At 34.7% G+C, this 17,907-nt stretch overlaps 3 protein-coding genes and 1 long non-coding RNA gene across 15 annotated transcripts in view; 3 read left to right on the top strand and 1 right to left on the bottom strand.

The window, feature by feature from the left end:
- Positions 1-62: 62 nt before the first annotated feature.
- Positions 63-1,116, bottom strand: LOC145806895 (uncharacterized). Its single transcript, XR_014350268.1, has 3 exons — positions 1,009-1,116; positions 815-911; positions 63-170 (listed from the first exon to the last, which is right to left on the bottom strand). It is a non-coding gene; the product is annotated as an uncharacterized LOC145806895 (long non-coding RNA).
- A 2,917-nt stretch (positions 1,117-4,033) lies between these two features.
- On the top strand, positions 4,034-7,636 carry LOC114282535 (uncharacterized). 3 transcript variants are annotated; one of them, XM_082904604.1, is made up of 5 exons: positions 4,034-5,862; positions 5,934-6,070; positions 6,150-6,225; positions 6,323-7,325; positions 7,415-7,529. In XM_082904604.1, the coding sequence occupies exons 1-5, from the start codon at positions 4,353-4,355 to the stop codon at positions 7,416-7,418; spliced, it is 2,730 nt and encodes a 909-aa protein (XP_082760730.1). In that variant the 5' UTR covers positions 4,034-4,352; the 3' UTR covers positions 7,419-7,529. The 3 variants fall into 3 exon arrangements, with proteins under 3 accessions (XP_082760730.1, XP_082760733.1, XP_082760724.1); XM_082904607.1 differs by having other exon boundaries at positions 4,034-5,115; positions 6,323-7,636; XM_082904598.1 differs by having other exon boundaries at positions 6,323-7,636.
- A 1,631-nt stretch (positions 7,637-9,267) lies between these two features.
- LOC114298071 (phenylalanine--tRNA ligase alpha subunit, cytoplasmic) lies at positions 9,268-14,467 on the top strand. Its single transcript, XM_082904743.1, has 5 exons — positions 9,268-9,335; positions 9,588-9,654; positions 13,522-13,647; positions 13,982-14,036; positions 14,133-14,467. Exons 2-5 carry the CDS (start codon positions 9,590-9,592, stop codon positions 14,184-14,186), a joined length of 300 nt encoding a protein of 99 aa, XP_082760869.1. The 5' UTR covers positions 9,268-9,335; positions 9,588-9,589; the 3' UTR covers positions 14,187-14,467.
- Positions 14,468-16,015: 1,548 nt separating this feature from the next.
- Positions 16,016-17,907, top strand: part of LOC114271447 (phenylalanine--tRNA ligase alpha subunit, cytoplasmic) — a 143,227-nt gene continuing 141,335 nt past the window's right edge. For 9 of the 10 annotated variants that reach the window (XR_014350262.1, XR_014350261.1, XM_082904643.1 and 6 more), the window contains exon 1: positions 16,016-16,156. The gene's annotated coding sequence lies outside the window, so the exon portion shown is untranslated. The remainder of the gene's footprint in view (positions 16,157-17,907) is intronic. The other variant, XM_082904676.1, reaches the window with a different exon arrangement.

The raw sequence follows: 17,907 nt of genomic DNA, 5'->3' as shown, positions 1-17,907 counted from the left end.
TGCCTACCACCGAAATCGTTACGTAACGGCCGAAACCGTTACGTAACACCGCATTTTTAAACCTTGCTCATACCTTCTATCTGGTGAAACTCTGCAAGGTGAGTTCGATCCACAGCTTCATTTCTGAATACACGATCTATAGAAAAGTACTTTTGGGGAGCAAAACCTTCCTGGGAATAATAGTCCCTCAATTAATATTAAGAAATGACAGTAATTTACAAAAACCTCAAAAAGAGAAGAAAAGTAAAAAGAAGAAGAGAAGCTCCCAAATTGATACTATGTTGGGTAAAACAAAACCCATAGCCATAAGAACTAGCAAACATGTGAAGGAAAAGGATTCATACACTCATTTAGACTTCCGTTATCTGCCAACATGCACATCATACTTCACAGAGAATAATTCATCCAAATTTTATTTTTCAGAACTTCCTTGAAAAAAGGCCACAGGTGAACAGCAGAGATAACCATCCTTTTTGTGCATTTACTATTTATAAAGAGTTAAGCCAATAAAAACATCATATCATTTTCCACAAGTAAGAAGTGATTAAACCCCTCAAGAGTTCAGCTAACCTAAACTTGCCATTCATGTCATCTGCTGCTCAACATGCCATACATCCCCATCAAATACTTATTGTAATATCACTGGAGAGGCTCTCTCTCTTGGATGGTAAAAATTGCAAGTTATTACCATCATCAACCCGCAAGAGTAGGTATTATGTAATAACAGAATGTGCAGCTCTACAACAGGGAAGCATGTGAATTGAAAATGAAAAGCATATATTTATAGTTATTAGACAACATAACGCAGATAAACCTGTGCAAGCCGGTAAAGCATCCTTGAGGAAACAGCAGTTGTATGAGTTCGCAGAAGGTTTTTGTTTGCCTCCTCCCTTTTCCAATCATATTCATAACTACAGGAAAATATATTTCATCTCACACGCTGAGATAAACTATTAGATTTCATCTCACACACTCAGATAAACTATTAGGGAAGAAAAGAGCATATACCCCCTGGACCCATAGCCACCAAACTCATGAACACGCTTCACCCGCTCAACATAATCTTCAGGAAGAAACTTCGTCGTGGGAGGAACTATAAATATAATCACCAAAAAAGCATCAGAAACAAGGTTTAAAAATGCGGTGTTACGTAACGGTTTCGGCCGTTACGTAACGATTTCGGTGGTAGGCACCACGCGTTACCCCCGATTTTGCGGTGTGATTGAAATTCACAGGTGTATCGGCCGTTATGGCCGACGTAGCGGTCGTAACGGTGGCGTAACGGCCGTAACGGTGGCGTAACGGCCGTAACGGCCCGTTACACCCGTTACAGGGCTTTTTTCGCTGATTATTTTCAAAAAAAAAAACAAAAGAAATACGGATAGTGTAAATGTTGGTTCAAACAAAAGAAAAAAACAAAAAAACAAAAGATGTGGTGGTACATACCTTTATTATTCAGAGGCTCAATCACTCGTTCAAATGCTTTGCTTTACAGCACATGAACCATTTCGAGGTGAGGTGCATCCATCCACAAATTTTCAGATCTAAAATACGGATGATATGAGTGAGAAATAGAGAGAGAGAAGAGAGAAGAGGGAGGAGATGAACCTGCTCTGTTCTGTGACTCTCCGGCTGCCCCTTTGTTCTTCAACACAAAACTGATCTATTTACGTTTGCTCCTGGACCGAATTCATCTCTGTGCTGCTTCCACAGGTTCATCCCCTCTCTGATCTTCTTTTTTTTTGTTTTGGTTTGTTTGCTCCTGGACCGACCTCCGAAAGTGAGGCAGCTTTGTTTTGTTTTTTTATTTTCTTTATGTTTGTAGCTTCCTGGGGAAGATTTGCCTTGGGAAGGCATATAAATTATATAATATAATATAACATTTGATTTGCTTTTTTTTTTTTTTTTTTTTTTTGTTTGTGTGTGCAGTTTCTTGGGAAGACACACCCGTGTCTAGGAAATTTTTTTTTTATTAATTTTATTTTTACAATGATTTTCAGATTTTAAATTTTGTAAAATTTACAAAATTTATGTGATATATTTAAAGCTATGCATTTATTTTTAGTATTTTTATATAATAATTAGTGATTGATTTTTTTTAAATATATATATATATATATATATTTAGAGCTATGCATTTATTTTTAGTATTTTATATATAATAATTAGTGATTGATTTTTTTTTTATAATATCTAAAAATCATAACACCTATAATTAAATTAATACATTTTATATATGTCAGTTTTTATTGAATTTTTTTTTCTTGCAGGTTATTCAAAAAGATAACAAATACTCAAGTGATTGAAGCCCAAAAAATAACTATGTAAGAATTTTTTTCTTTATAATTTATTTTTTAATTTTTATATGATTACATTAGCATGTAAACTCCAAATGTATAAATAGTTGTTGCAATTTTTTTTATAATCATTTCATTTAATATTTAATTATAAATATTTTTATTTTGTTATTGTGATGTGTTGTGACAACAATATTGAAGTCACTATTTTTCTTAAAATATCTTTTCAAAAGAAAAAAAAAAATCAATACCTCAAAAAAAATTCTTTGTAATTTATTTTTTAATTTTTGTATGATTATATTAGTATGTAAAATCGAAATGTATAAATAGTGGTTGTATTTTTTATAACTATTTTATTTAGTATTTAATTTGAAATATTTTTAAAAAAAAATTTGGAAGCACATATGTGTTGTGACAACAATTTTGATAGCACAAATTTATTTATTTTTTAAAAAAATGTCTTTCTCTAAAATAAAAAAAATAAAAAAAAAAACAATAGCTCAATCAATGCCATGAAAAATGTCTTTATTCCTAATTACATTAGCATGTAAAATTGAAATGTATAAATAGTGGTTGAATTTTTTTTATAATCATTTCATTTAATATTTAATTATAAATATTTTTTATTTTGTTATTACAACACTGTTAAAGCATAATTCTATTTTTAAAAAAATGACTTTTTTTAAAAAAAATTAATACCTCAAAAAAAAATTCTTTATAATTCATTTTTTAATTTTTATATGATTACATTGGCATATAAAATCGAAATGTATAAATAGTGGTTGTATTTTTTATAACTATTTTATTCAGTATTTAATTTGAAATATTTTTTAAAAAAAATGTGGAAGCACATATGTGTTGTGACAACAGTTTTGATAGCACAAATTTATTTATTTTTTAAAAAAATGTCTTTCTCTAAAATAAAAAAAATAAAAATAAAAACAATAGCTCAATCAATGCCATGAAAAATGTCTTTATTCCTAATTACATTAGCATGTAAAATCCAAATGTATAAATAGTGGCTGAATTTTTTTTATAATCATTTCATTTAATATTTAATTATAAATATTTTTTATTTTGTTATTACAACACTGTTAAAGGCATAATTTTATTTTTAAAAAAATGACTTTTTTAAAAAAAAAAATCAATACCTCAAAAAAAATTATTTATAATTCATTTTTTAATTTTTATATGATTACATTGGCATGTAAAATCGAAATGTATAAATAGTGGTTGTATTTTTTATAACTATTTTATTCAGTATTTAATTTGAAATATTTTTTAAAAAAAATTTGGAAGCACATATGTGTTGTGACAACAATTTTGATAGCACAAATTTATTTATTTTTAAAAAAAATGTCTTTCTCTAAAATTAAAAAAAATAAAAATAAAAACAATAGCTCAATCAATGCCATGAAAAATGTCTTTATTCCTAATTACATTAGCATGTAAAACCCAAATGTATAAATAGTGGATGAATTTTTTTTATAATTATTTCATTTAACATTTAATTATAAATATTTTTTTATTTTTTTATTGTAATGTGTTGTGATAACAATTTTTTTTTTTTTAATGACAAAATTTGTTGTCACAACAATTTTTATGGCAAAATTTTCTTTTTTTAAAAATATTTTTATAATTTATTTTTAAATTTTTATATGATTACATTGGCATGTAAAATCCAAATGTATAAATAGTGGTTACATTTTTTTATAATTATTTTATTTAGTATTTAATTTTAAATATTTTTTTACAATCATTTCATTTAAAAATAAATTTAAAAAATGTATTAATGATGCAGAATTCATATTCAAAAATGCCACGACAAAAGGGTCCCAATGATGAACCCCCAAGTGATGATATTGGTTGGAAATTTGGAACTCAAGTTGAAGGCACTAGACATCATATTATCTGCAAATTTTGTGGACATCACATTAAAGGTGAGATTACGCGTTTCAAACAACATTTAGCACATCAAACAGGACAAGTGCATTCTTGTCCTAATGTTAGTAGAGACGTGATGCAAGAAATGATGAAACATTACAAAATAAGAAAATGAGTAAAGTAGACAAACAAAAGAGAAAAGCTGAATTGGAAGCACATATTAGGGGAGATGATCTCTATGATGAAAATGAAGAGGGAGATTTTGTAGATCTTCGAGATGATGACTCTGACTCTGATCCAGAGATGACCAGGGCTAGACAAGCAAGTATTCGTTCACAACAACAATGGGAGGAAAGGCAACAATTTAGACGAGGTGTTGCAGGTCATGGATCACAATACGATGCAGGTGGTAGTTCTGGTGCAGGGGGTAGTGCTCAAAGAATGCCAAAAGGGTCAGGTATTACTAATGTTTTTCGTCGATCACAATCTGTGCGTGAAACTGGTGGGAGTGGACGTAATTGGATTAAGCCCAATGCTCCTGAAGCAAGGTTGAGGGCAATGGATGTAGAACTCCAAAAGAGCAAGAGTACAAAACAGCGAAAAATCTCCACAATGAATTTACAGAAGCTAAAAGAGAGATTGGGACGGGCAGTGTCCAAGTTTATATTCTATAATCGTATTCCATTCAATGCAGTTGATTCAGAGTATACACAACCCATGCTTGATGTTGCTGCTGAAGTAGGGCCAGGAGTAAAGGGTCCTAGTGCTTATGAAGTTTCTGAAGTATATTTGGGCATGGAGCATGATGAAATGACAGAATGGATAGGATCATTCAAGGGAATTTGGGCAGAGAGAGGTGTATCCATCATGTGTGATGGTTGGAGCAGTCTAACTCGGCAACACATCATCAACTTCTTAGTGTACTGCAATAGAGGTACTATATTTCACAAATCAATTGATGCCTCTAATATTGTTAGTAGGACTGCTGAATATTATTTTGGGTTGTTAGATAAAGTTGTTGATGAAATTGGAGAACAATACGTTGTTCAAGTGGTAACTGATAATGAACCTGCACTGAAAGCAGCCGGTAAAATGTTAATGAGAAAAAGGAAACATTTATATTGGACAGCTTGTTCAGCACATTGTATCGATCTCATGCTAAAAGACATAGCCAATAAGAAAAGTGTAGCAAAGGTGATTGAAGATGGTAAAACCATCACCAATTTCATTTATAATAGTGGATGGGTGTTGGATTTAATGAGAAAATTCACTGGAGGTAGAGAATTGATTCGACCTGCCATCACTCGATTTGCTACAAATTTTATTGCCATTGAGAGTATTGTTAGATATAAACAACAATTGAGAGCTACGTTTAATAGTGATGAGTGGAAGAATTCTAGATGGGGGAAGGCAAAGACTGGGCAGCCTTACAATGTGAAAAAAATTATTTTGGGAAAGGAGTTTTGGCAGAAAGCAACAGAGCTTTGTAAAGTTCATGAGCCCCTAGTCAGAGTATTGAGGTTGGTTGATGGAGATGAGAAGCCAACAATGGGTTTCATATATGAAGCTATAGATAGAGCAAAGTTGGCAATTCAAAGAGATTGTCGCTACTACACCGAGTATTGGAAAATTATTGATACTCGATGGTCTTTTCAATTGCATCAAGATTTGCATGCGGCTGGTAAGTGTTACGATTTCAATTATAAAATGTATATTTATTTACAATTATTAATTGTCTTCTTATTTTTGAAGGATATTTTTTAAATCCTCAATTCCAATATGGTGTTACCTCATCCAATGAAATGATAAGAGAAGTGATGGATGGGCTTAAAAAAGTAATTACCAGACTGGAGCCTAATATGGATGCTCAAGTGAAAGCAACAAATCAAGTACGTACCAATTATTTAAATTTTAATAGTAATAATCTACTTTTGCAAATGTTACTTGTAATGATTGTCCAAATTGTAGTTGTTGCTGTTTCGAGATAAACAGGAAACTTTTGGTACTCCTTTAGCACAAAGAGCATGGAAACAATCAAATCCAGGTTTTATTTTCAAAATTACAAATTTACAATATATAAATACTTAAATAATTTTTTATCATATTTTGACTTATGTCTAATGTAATGTAATTTTGTGCAGCTGAGTGGTGGATTATTCATGGCAGTTGTGCTCCTGAACTTCAAAAAATAGCTGTGAAAGTATTAAGTCAAACCACCACATCATCTCACTGTGAACGTAATTGGAGTACTTTTAGTCTCATCCATACGAAGACGAGGAATAGATTGAAATATAAGAAAATCCAAAGATTAGTCTTCATCACCTACAACATGAGATTAAAATTGAGACATGTTAAAAGAAGCAGCCAAGAGGAGATTGATAGGTGTTTTAATCCTATTAACTTGGATTATATATTTGAAGAAGATGATCCAATAAGTCCATGGATAGAAGAAAGGGAAAATCCTTTGCTAGATGGTGTGGATAATTCTGAATGGCTAGATTTGGTCTCAGATGATGATGGTGGTGGTGGCAACGACAGCAATGGCGATGGCGGCGATGGCGGCGATGGCGGCGATGGCAGCGATGGAAACGATGATGGTGGCAGCCATAGATATCAACCTCGACGCACTTCTCAAAGCTCAACTCCTACTCTAACTCAAAGTGATAATAGTGGTGGTTTAACACCATCTGATGGAAGAGGTGATGATGGTGATGGTGAAGGCACTTCTCACGGTGACGGTGGTGGCGGTGGCGGCGACAATGGTGGTGATGGCGGTGATGGTACTAGTTTTGGTGCAGGAAGTGAAGATTTTATTGGAGGATTTGGATTATGTGATGTTGGGGAACATTATGATATTGGAGAACCTGTTGCACCTTTACCCCAACTACCTAGGAGGTTTCGTGGTAGTGATACACGTAGGGATGAAAGAAGAATAAGAAGTAGAGAACAACAGCTTGATTCATCTGATAGTAGTCATAGTTATCCATATCATCCTTACCCATCCTATAGCAGTGATAGCCAGAGCTATCCTTACCCACCTCAACAAAATTATCCTTGGCCCCCTCAACAACGTGGTCCTCCAGGATACGGTTTGCCAAATTATCAACAAGCCCAACAAGAGTATGTTGATCCTTTTCAGCCAAGGTATCCATATTCTCTCCCAATGCACGAAACAGAAAGGGATGACATGATGAGCACATTTACTTATATATTTCCTACTGGATGGGGTGAAGGTAGTAGTAATCAAGCTCAACAATCTGATTCCCAAGATGCACCACGTCACTCATTTTGGTGGGGTGAAGGTAGCAGCAACAATCAAGCTCAACAATCTGAATCCCAAGATGCACCACGTCACTCATTTTGGTGGTGACATTATGTAATTTTAGTAGTAACATTATGTAAAATGTACTCTCTATTATTTGTGATTTATGCTATGATGTTATGTACTTTTTCAAGTTCTTCCATTAAGAATGTATACTTTTTTAAAACTATTTGAGTTAAAATGCACATATGCTTCCACAAGTATAATAATAAAAAATAATTTTATACATCTAAGTCCAATAAAAGAAATTTTTACCACAAGTGTAACATGGATTTATGGCATATAAAGTCATTAATTATTGAAATAAAATGTAAAAAAAATAATTTTATAGTGATTTAAAAATATGAAATATATTGGATCATACTTAAAAATTATGAAAAAATTATCTAAATTTATTTTAAAACCCAATAAATATGATTCTAAAAAAAAAATATGCGTATCAGTAAGTTTTTTGTAAATTGTGCGAAAAATAAAAAAATTCACAGTTCCGGTAACCGCAACCGTTACGCTGCCGCCTTTACACCCCGCAACCGCAACCGCGTCACCGCCACCGTTACGGCGACCGCAACCGCTTTTCAGAACCTTGGGTATGAGACAATGAATGTTGCTTCCCAAAAAATGTGTAAGAATGAACGTAAAAGCATCTGCCGTGGAAAAGTTGGAGGTGCAATCCATTCATATTGCTGTCTTTTCGGCATCAAACCTGGCATTGAATGAGGGACTAAAGGGGTGTAGCATGGCTGACATGTGTTCAGCCTAAAATTGATATCACCTCAGTGCACACTAACCTAGAGTCCTAAATTTCTAAAAAGCACGGACACTTCTAAGAAAGTAATGTGGACGGTTCTAAGAAAGTAATGTGTTGTGACGTTGGACATTGACACAACAAATGACATGACACTTGTTGGACACTTCCGACATTTGCACACATATGAAACACGTTACAAGTTTTAATAAAGTAACTTAGAATCCAATGAGAAAACTAAAAAAAGGCAGATTTATACGTATTCTACTCCTTTAAACTTTAAAATTACTATATTAGACTTAAATATTTATATATAAGCATATAATAATGATTTATCTTTATATATGATACATAATAAATATATAAAATTATATGTTTTGCATGTGTACCCCACGTGTCATGTCTTACATTTTTTTTTAAAATTCGTGTGGACGTGTTTGAGTAAGCCCTTCTTAGCTAAATTTAGTGGGGCTGTGTAACATTGTCAACAAAACTTAATTTTATTAGATTCTCAAGATGGTTGATTTTCTTCAGATGCCAACCCTTACTTTACCCAATTGATGAAAGGAGTGAACAATAAATATATTTTGCTAGTTCTTAATGTGGAGAGACCCAGTTGCACCAATTGAACTGATAGGCAAGCAAAAAGGACAAGGCTAGATGAACCTTCTGAATTGCTCTGTCATGTCCCATTTCACTTCTATGAATCCATAGTCTTTGTGGGCCATTTGTGAAAATATGATGTTATGAAACAAATGGAGAAGTTTGCAAATAGTGACACTTCATGACCTAAAACTGAATATGCTTCACTGGTTACTTCACTTTCCTTAAGTGGCACCCAACAAGTAGTGGATTTCTATTTCAAAATGCTATATGATTTTTTTCCCAATTGTTTTTAATGCTACATGATATGGATGAATTACTGAGCTTCCATTGAATAGCAAAGGCACCGTAGTTGATTGTATATGGTTTCTGCTAAACCCTTAACCTGTCTGGATTTCTGTTTTGATTTCAGGGCTCATATGTGATCGAGGGCTTACTCTTGGCGACTTAATTGGAGTTTTCAATGACTTTTTTACTCGTCTTGGTAATATTTACTCTCGCTTGAACTTTTGATCATGTTCTCTTTTAGTGATGAATGGATTACACTAAACTTCCTATATTTGGAAGTCCCACTAAATGAAGCTTACCAATTTTGTAGTGCATAAACTATTTAATACCAACGTACATTTATTTTGCATAGAAAATTAAATAATAATCGACATCATGATTTCGGAGAAGATGTCACACAACCATTCTGACGAATCAGACTTCCCTTCTTACCACACTTGTGTTACAGGTATGTCCAAGTTGAAATTCAAGCCTGCTTACAATCCATACACTGAACCCAGCATGGAAATTTTTGGGTAATCAATTGTAATTGATCTGACGGGGCTGTTGCATGTGGTGTAGCCAATAATACTATTTTTTTTATCTAATCGTATCTGTTAATATAATTGTTAAATTGTTAATTGAATCTTTAGCTTTAGTATAATTATTAATTGTATAGGTTTATGCTTTCCTTTTTGCTTTCGGTGATAGTGGAGCACTTTGGTATCCAATGTAACCATTCTTCTCTCTATAAAGAGAGAGTTCATTCCTCTTTGAATGTATCACATACAATATAGAAATAACAATCAATACATCAATCAATAATACATACAATTTATCTCTATCAATATATTTTACATGGTATCAGAGCTATAAGATTTAGGCCTATACTCCTTTCTTTCCGGCGGGCAGCCGGCCGGCAACCTTGCCTTCGCTGCCCGCGGGAGTTTTTTCAACACATATCACAAACACATACCAGAAACTCTTCTTTCTTGTTTTCTCATTTTCATCGTCACTAATTTCTTTTTCTGTGGTGACTCCACCCAAGACATCCCTTCTTTCTTTGCATTGTTCCTTTCCGCAATTTACTCTCCAAGTTCAATGACACGTCATCGTCATCGTCATCATCGGATGTGCCGCCGGTGACGTGTATCGTCTCCGATGGGTGCATGAGCTTCACTCTCAAAGCTGCTCCAGAGTTTGGTGTCCCTGAAATACTCTTCTGGAACATGCTACTCATCACTGGGTCGCAAGAACATGCTACTCCTATCCTGCCTCCTCATGTCACTTGCTGGCCTCTCCACAGTGTTCTTCTCCACCAACATCTGGATCTACTCAGCCCTCAGATTTGTTAGCAGCTTTGGCCGTTCCACCATTGGAACCTGCGCTCTCGTCTTATCCACGGAGCTCGTCGGGAAACGCTGGCGACCCCAGGGGCTCTTCATGGAGGTTACTGTATCTGTGGACATGTGTTCCGGCAATCTTCTACTGTGTCTTATTTCATTTCTTAGCCCTCGAGTCTCCCAGATGGCTCTGCCTCCGAGGACGTAAACAAGAATTCCTCGCCACGCTTAAGACTCTTGCAACCCCTGCAAAACGTAGTAGCTTGATGACGTCCTCGTGGTGTTGGTGGTGGAGGGCGTTCCAGATTGGGTTGGAGATGATATCATTCTTCAGTGCGTGCACTGCGTTTAACGTGCTGCTGATTTACACGATAGAGTTGTTTCCGACGTGCGTGATCTGCCCTCGACAGAGGGGACACACCAACTTTGGCTTCACCTGGTTCTCTCATGAGCTTCCTCCCATTCTTTCTCATTCTCAGTTTCAGAAGGATTTTTTTTTGGGTAATGAATGTCTTGAGCGACTAGAGCTGCAAGGAAAAGGAGATGCCCTGGCTCTATCAAAAGACACAGATGGCATAAACACACACACCCATCACACAGAAAAGAAAAGCTACCCACGTGATTTCATCTCTCTCGGTGCTAAGAGAGAGAGAACAACATTTTTTCTTTTACTACTTTGTTTCTTTATGTTTTTATTTTTTTTTTATTTTTTATCTCTTCTTTTCAAAAACACCCTCATGTACCCCACTTTCTTTTCTTTTTTTTTCTATATTTATTTTACTCCATTTTTTTGAAAAGGAACCGAAACAACACCACACCACCTCCACCCACATGTGTTGGTTCCCACTTTTCATCATCCATATTCGACCTTTTTTTTTTTCTTTTCTTTTTTTTTATCACCCACTCCCTCTTTTTCTTCTCACCCACGAGCCTACTCACATGCACCACCCACTATCTCTTACACTAATTTATCATTTTTTTTTTCCACCCACTATATTTTAATATGTAAACATATACATATATCTAAAACCAAACAAAAAAAAAAAAAAAAAAAAGAGGAAAACCCAATTTCCATATTTGCACAACACACCATATTTTATTCATCTTGGGGATCCACCCCGATCACACTTTTCAAGACCAAACAAAAAAAAAAAAAAAAAAAAACAAACCAAACACCCACATCCACAGGCGGGATTTTTTCTTCTCTACTCTGCTGCCGGTCTCTTCTTTTTACCTCCGTCCTGGACGGCCCTTGCCGGTGTTGCCTCCGTGTTTCCCACTCCACTGGGCATGATCACTACTCCCTGCTCCTCCACTGCAGCATATGGCGGACCTCCAAATCGGAACATCACGGTGGCCTTCCGCTTCAGCTCCTTGTTTTCTGCCCTTAGCACGCTTATCTCTGCTCGCGCATCCTTATACATGCGTTGGAGCAGAGCCAGCTGGGAGTTTAATTGCTGCACCTCATTTGTCCTACTCTGCAGCCGGTGCGACAAGTTTGTGACCGCCGTCATGGACTCCACACATGCCTTCAAAGTATACTGATTGGCCTCCACATCCGACTGCACAGCCATTTTTTGCTCCACAGACCGCATCGGAAAGTTCAACGGAGCAAAACCGGAAGCGCTTGGTTGAGTTTCACTGGCCACCGCACCAGCTCTCTCTCCTGTGGACTCATTGAGATCGGGAAAGAGGGTGAGCAGTCCACGGGAAGACGAGGCCATTTTCTCTCAGCAAAACGACCTCTCTTTCTCAGCAAAACGAAGAATTTTTCAGAAATCTCTCTCAGAAAACAGAGTGTTACAGAATCTCTCTCAGAATATCTCTCGCAGTTTTTTTTTTTTGCCTCAGCCTCAGCCTCCGTCTTATAGCCGAGGCAGCCACGCGCATTGCGCGCCTCTTACCACCAGCCGACAACACGGGCGCGCAAGCCAAGGCGCTCACGTGCCTCGCCATCATTTTGGCACGCCTTTTGATGCATCGGGCACGCCTTTTGATGGCATGCCTTTTGACAGATTGGGCACACCTTTTGAGGGCACAACTTTTAAGGGCTCGATATCTACATCCATGTATATTTTTTGGGCAGCCTATATACACACTCATACAGTGTCTTCTACACCAGTCAGCTTTATCAATCCCTTTGTTTCAACCTCAAATAGGTTTCTACCTTCACACCTATTTGAGTTTGAGGGGGGGGTTATACACAGTATCATGTTCAAGCCACCTCATGGCGCACTCCCTAAGTCGCCCCCTTGGTGCACCACCACAATCTTCTACACAGTATCATGTTCAAGCCACCTCATGGCGCACTCCCTAAGTCGCCCCCTTGGTGCACCACCACAATCTTCTACAACGGTCCGACATGACCCCGTAAACTGTCTGCTACAACGGTCCGACATGACCCCGTAAACTGTCCTGCTACATCGGTCCGACATGACCCCGTAAACTGTCTTCTACAACGGTCCGACATGACCCCATAAACTGTCCCGACATTGATTCCGGTCAGCTTCTACATCGGTCTGACATGACCCCATAAACTGTCTTCTCCAACGGTCCGACATGACCCCATAAACTGTCTTCTACATCGGTCTGACACGACCACACAGTGTCTGCTACAACGGTCCGACATGACCCCGTAAACTGTCTGCTACAACGGTCCGACACGACCATACAGTGTCTCCTATCCCATTTTTAATTGTCAGCTTATTTTTCTGTTTTGTTACGCTCTCCAAACTCAAGTTGGCTAGTACCTATCCTCCTTGAGTTTGAGGGGGGCTGTTAATATAATTGTTAAATTGTTAATTGAATCTTTAGCTTTAGTATAATTATTAATTGTATAGGTTTATGCTTTCCTTTTTGCTTTCGGTGATAGTGGAGCACTTTGGTATCCAATGTAACCATTCTTCTCTCTATAAAGAGAGAGTTCATTCCTCTTTGAATGTATCACATACAATATAGAAATAACAATCAATACATCAATCAATAATACATACAATTTATCTCTATCAATATATTTTACAGTATCTCTGCAACTAGATTAATTCTCCTGCAATTGCTCAGTTATCACGACGGCCTAAAGAAATGGGTGGAAATTGGAAATTCTGGCATGTTTAGACCTGAGATGCTGCTTCCGATGGGACTCCCAGAAGATGTTCGGGTTATTGCATGGGGCCTTTCCCTAGAAAGGTAAGGAAATTATTATGGGAAAATTATCAAATAAGTCAATAGTTTTTTCATGAAATTTCCATCGAGTCGTATTTATACTAATGTGGAGAGGACTGATTCCTATGTTGATTGGATTTAATGAAATTTTAATGAGAAAAGTATAACTTATTGGGTTGGTTGTTCTCGTTCTTGTTCATGAATCTTTTTAGAAATGATGAATCCAATTTTCCTGAATCATATTGATGAATTTAATATTTGTTTGAATAAATGCAATGACAAATATTGCAAAGTAAATCTGCACTGCTGGAGTATATTCTCCGAAAATATTGATAATTTCTTTTATTCTGTGGATCAGACCAACAATGATATTGTGTGGGATTGATAACATCCGGAATCTCTTTGGTCACAAGGTACATATACATATACATTCACTTAGTACGAATAAGCAGCTCTCTTTTGTTTAAATTGGGTGGCATTTTAATGATCATTATTATTGGTCTTTGCAGGTGGATCTTAGTCTCATCAAGAAAAACCCCCTATGTCGAATTGGAATAGAGTAGAATGGGGTGGTGTTTTTTCCTGATATTTATATCAAAGTTTTCCTTTTTAATACTTGCCCCCCCTCTTTGGGAATTAAATGCAAATTGATCCCTTTTTGAAAGTGGTTAACGACAAGAAAACCCCAATTTTAGTTTTTGTTTTATTTTGTAGCAAATGCCAGGCAATGTTCCAGCTTAGATTGTAATATTTGATGAGTCTCCAATTCTTGGCACAGCGCGTTAGTCTCACCAGTTTTGTAAACGAATTTCGATGTGTTGTCTGCATATGCATTCAATCTTTGCTATTTCTCAAATGTTCATATATATATGAGTCCACTAGTGTGTGGTAAGTGGTGAGTCATATAACAATATAATAGTCTCTATTTATCGGGGAGCCAAATAAGAAAGCCCAAGGCAGACTAGCAAATTTTGTGGAATTTGTAGGTACATTTTTAGATGGGTAGGCCATAACTTGATTGAAATTGATAATCCAAAAGGAGTTAATATTTTGGACTGAAATTTCATTTTGAAATCACTTTGTCAACTGGTCAAATTATCAGGGAGTTCAGTTTTAATATTAGAAGGTGTCATTTTACTAGGTGTTTATGACTAATGTGATTCAATTTTGAAGTGAACCAATAAATTTGTTTTCATAAGATTTTAGAGATAAACTGAACGGTAAAGCCTTTGGAATTGAATTAAAATCAGACTACAAAGATATAGTCTAGCGCTTATTTAGTTTTACGATTTTAAATTAAAAAATGTGTATTATATGTAGATTATTGGATAAATTACATATATCTCTTTGAGGTTTAGTAAAATTACAGATATTTTCCTGAGGTTTGAGAAATTACAGATACTCCCCGAAGGTACTATTTGCATAACAAATTAGGGGGTACATTGTTATGAAAATATAAATTTCAGGGAGCAATTTGTTATGAAAATATAAACTTTTGGGGGGGATGTTTGTAATTTTCGAAACTTCAAAGGTATCTGTAATTTAGTTAAACCTCGAGGGAGGTATATGTAATTTGCCCTAGATTATTCAGTTCAACAAAAAATAATTCTATCTATATAGAGTCAAATTCAGAAGCAAATACTTCAAATTGTTACGAATATTTTTCAATTTAGTTTCTGTAAAAACACGTACTTATAGCAAAATATATATATATATATATATATATATATCAAATGAATAGAATAAATAAATACCAAACCCGCAAACATAGGAAGACAGATGAGGGCGGTGTTGGTTTTTAAAAATTTCGGGTGCATGTCGGGTGGAAAATAAACCGTTGTGATTTGAAAAATTACAAATACTCATTCTTAGAATTTTTTATTTAACAGAATTAATTAAAAAATAAAATTTATAATTGTTCGTTTATATAATAATAAAATTATTTAAATTATTAATTGAAATATATTTTTCATATCATTAAAAATTAGTAATTGATTTAAAAATTATTAATAAAAATGACGATTTATTATAAAATTATAAACTCCAAGGAGTAGAATGTAATTTTTAAAATTATAAAAAATAATTTATAATTTAATCAAATTTCAGAAAGAGCGTATTTGTAATTTAACTTTTTTTTAATATTCATATCATATGGTATGGTATGGATCAGGATGGGTACCCGCCCCTATCCCCCATAGCTTATGTTTAGAACTAGGGTTCTCTTCTGATTTCCACAGTGAGCCTAAGCATTTTTCATTCCAGCATCACTCTAATCTTCTGACTCCAGCATCGGCGATTAGCGAAGGCAACGATTTGGCGACGGCGATCTAGCTCTCTCGTTGGTGTGGTGTCGTGTTTGTGTCACCCATGGCGTTATCTGTGACTGCGACCTTGCGTTGCCCATCTCTCTACTAGGGTCTGTTGAAGAATTCAAGGTCTCTTCCTCAAGCTTCAACTTCGATTTCTTTCCGATCTTCTCCTGCATATCTCAGCCGCACAAAGCCCTTGTCAATTCGATCTGCTTCAATCGAAGGTAATGCATCTCTCTCTCTCTCTCTCTCTCTATATATATATATATATATATATTACAAACTCGATTTTAATAAATATGAAATCTTTCTGCTAATTGAATGAATCAAAACATAGATTCATATATTGAATTTGTATTTGTCTTTGGGCTAAGGAAAATTGTATTCTGCTAATTGAAAAGTGTATTTTTTAACCTTCCACGTTCTTTCATATATATTTTTTTCAATTAATAAAAACTTATTTGATTGTCTCAAAATTATATTTTTGATTATTTTAAAACAAACTTTTTAATTAATTAATATATTGATTTTGTTGTTGAGCCAAATAAAATAAAATGTATATTTAGCTTTAGTTATGAACCTTAGGGGATGGGATGGGAAGGGGAATGGGGAATGGGGAATGGGGAATGGAGAAAAATTATTATAGGGGAATGGGGATGGAGAATTAATATCCACCCCATTGCCCTTCATTGCCATCCCTAGTGATTCACGTGGACCCAATCCACCCGTTGTATAATATATATATATATATACACATATATTTATTTTTGGAAGCAGCTCCTCTCTAGTAACTAGAGGGAGCTATTTAGCTCTTGTGGGCCTTGATTTGGGCTCATGTTGATAATTCGAAATGTTTAATGTATAGAACCCGTCAAATATATCATTTATGTAAAAAAATCACATTGATCAAATATCGATAATCCCTTGGTCATATCACATTTTCAAAGTAAGTTTTAAATAAATTTTTCAAAATAAATTGTGACAGAAATGTGATCGGATCAAGTTGTTATCAATATCTGATCAACGTGATTTTTTACAGAAATGATGTACTTGACAAGTTTTACACATTGAACAATTTAAATTATCGATATGAGCCCAAATCGAAGCCCATCAACATTGAACAGCTCCCTCCAGTTACTGGAGAGGAGCTAGGTCCTTATTTTTTTATTGTTTTGCATGACCACAAAACCGGAGGCGGGATGGGTGCTGTGAGGTCGTTGACAGCATTGGTGTTGTGCCCCTACACGACATAGTTTAACAGATATTTTCAAACTCCTCATTAGGTCTATGTTCTTAGGCCAACTACATTGCATTTGGCTTATGCTAACTCCGTTTGTTGTCCATCATGATTGCCAATTCCATTTTATGCCATAAATTTTGTGATTATTATATGAAAAAAAAATATTAATACAAAATGTATATACAAATTTTTTGAGAAAAATGATGTAATTGTGACAATTTTGAAAATATAAATCATCTTGATGAATTTTTTGGTTTTAAATGACAAAATCTAAGTGTTACAAAATTGTGTATTCGTTTTGGGTAATGCTATATATGTAAGTTAAGACATTTGTAATGTTACTCATCATAAATGTTATAATAAAATCCTATTCAGTCATAACTTTAAAATATATATATATATATATATATATATTTATAACCAAACGTGACATGAGGCATAAGTGAAGATCTTTTGGATCACCACTAAAATAATGTCATAACTAACATTATAATAGGTTATCACCAAAAATTATAAAAGTCAAAACTGGGCCATATGGTATATACATTTTTAAGGGGTGTGCACCATATAATTCTCCATTGATTTTATGCACAATTTTTATATTTCTATATCATTACTCTTATCATATATATATATATATATATATATGTACATATGCATAATCGAATATAGTTGTGCCACATACCTAAAAACATTATCGAAAAATTAAATATGTAAAGAAAATTTATTTTACAT

This window comes from Camellia sinensis, chromosome 2 (assembly GCF_055761805.1).
Source record: "Camellia sinensis isolate YWXY chromosome 2, ASM5576180v1, whole genome shotgun sequence".
Lineage (NCBI taxonomy): Eukaryota > Viridiplantae > Streptophyta > Magnoliopsida > Ericales > Theaceae > Camellia > Camellia sinensis.
The sequence above is the reverse complement of the archived record's forward strand: the minus strand, read 5'-3'. Positions and strand labels throughout refer to the sequence as shown.

Coding starts and splice junctions, on each gene's coding strand:
- LOC114282535 (XM_082904598.1), top strand. CDS start 4,353: ATGAGTAAAGTAGACAAACAAAAGAGAAAAGCTGAATTGGAAGCACAT. Junction 5,863..5,933: donor TCAAGATTTGCATGCGGCTG/GTAAGTGTTACG, acceptor TTATTTTTGAAG/GATATTTTTTAAATCCTCAA. Junction 6,071..6,149: donor AAGTGAAAGCAACAAATCAA/GTACGTACCAAT, acceptor TCCAAATTGTAG/TTGTTGCTGTTTCGAGATAA.
- LOC114298071 (XM_082904743.1), top strand. CDS start 9,590: ATGTCCAAGTTGAAATTCAAGCCTGCTTACAATCCATACACTGAACCC. Junction 9,655..13,521: donor CCCAGCATGGAAATTTTTGG/GTAATCAATTGT, acceptor GCAATTGCTCAG/TTATCACGACGGCCTAAAGA. Junction 13,648..13,981: donor TGGGGCCTTTCCCTAGAAAG/GTAAGGAAATTA, acceptor TCTGTGGATCAG/ACCAACAATGATATTGTGTG.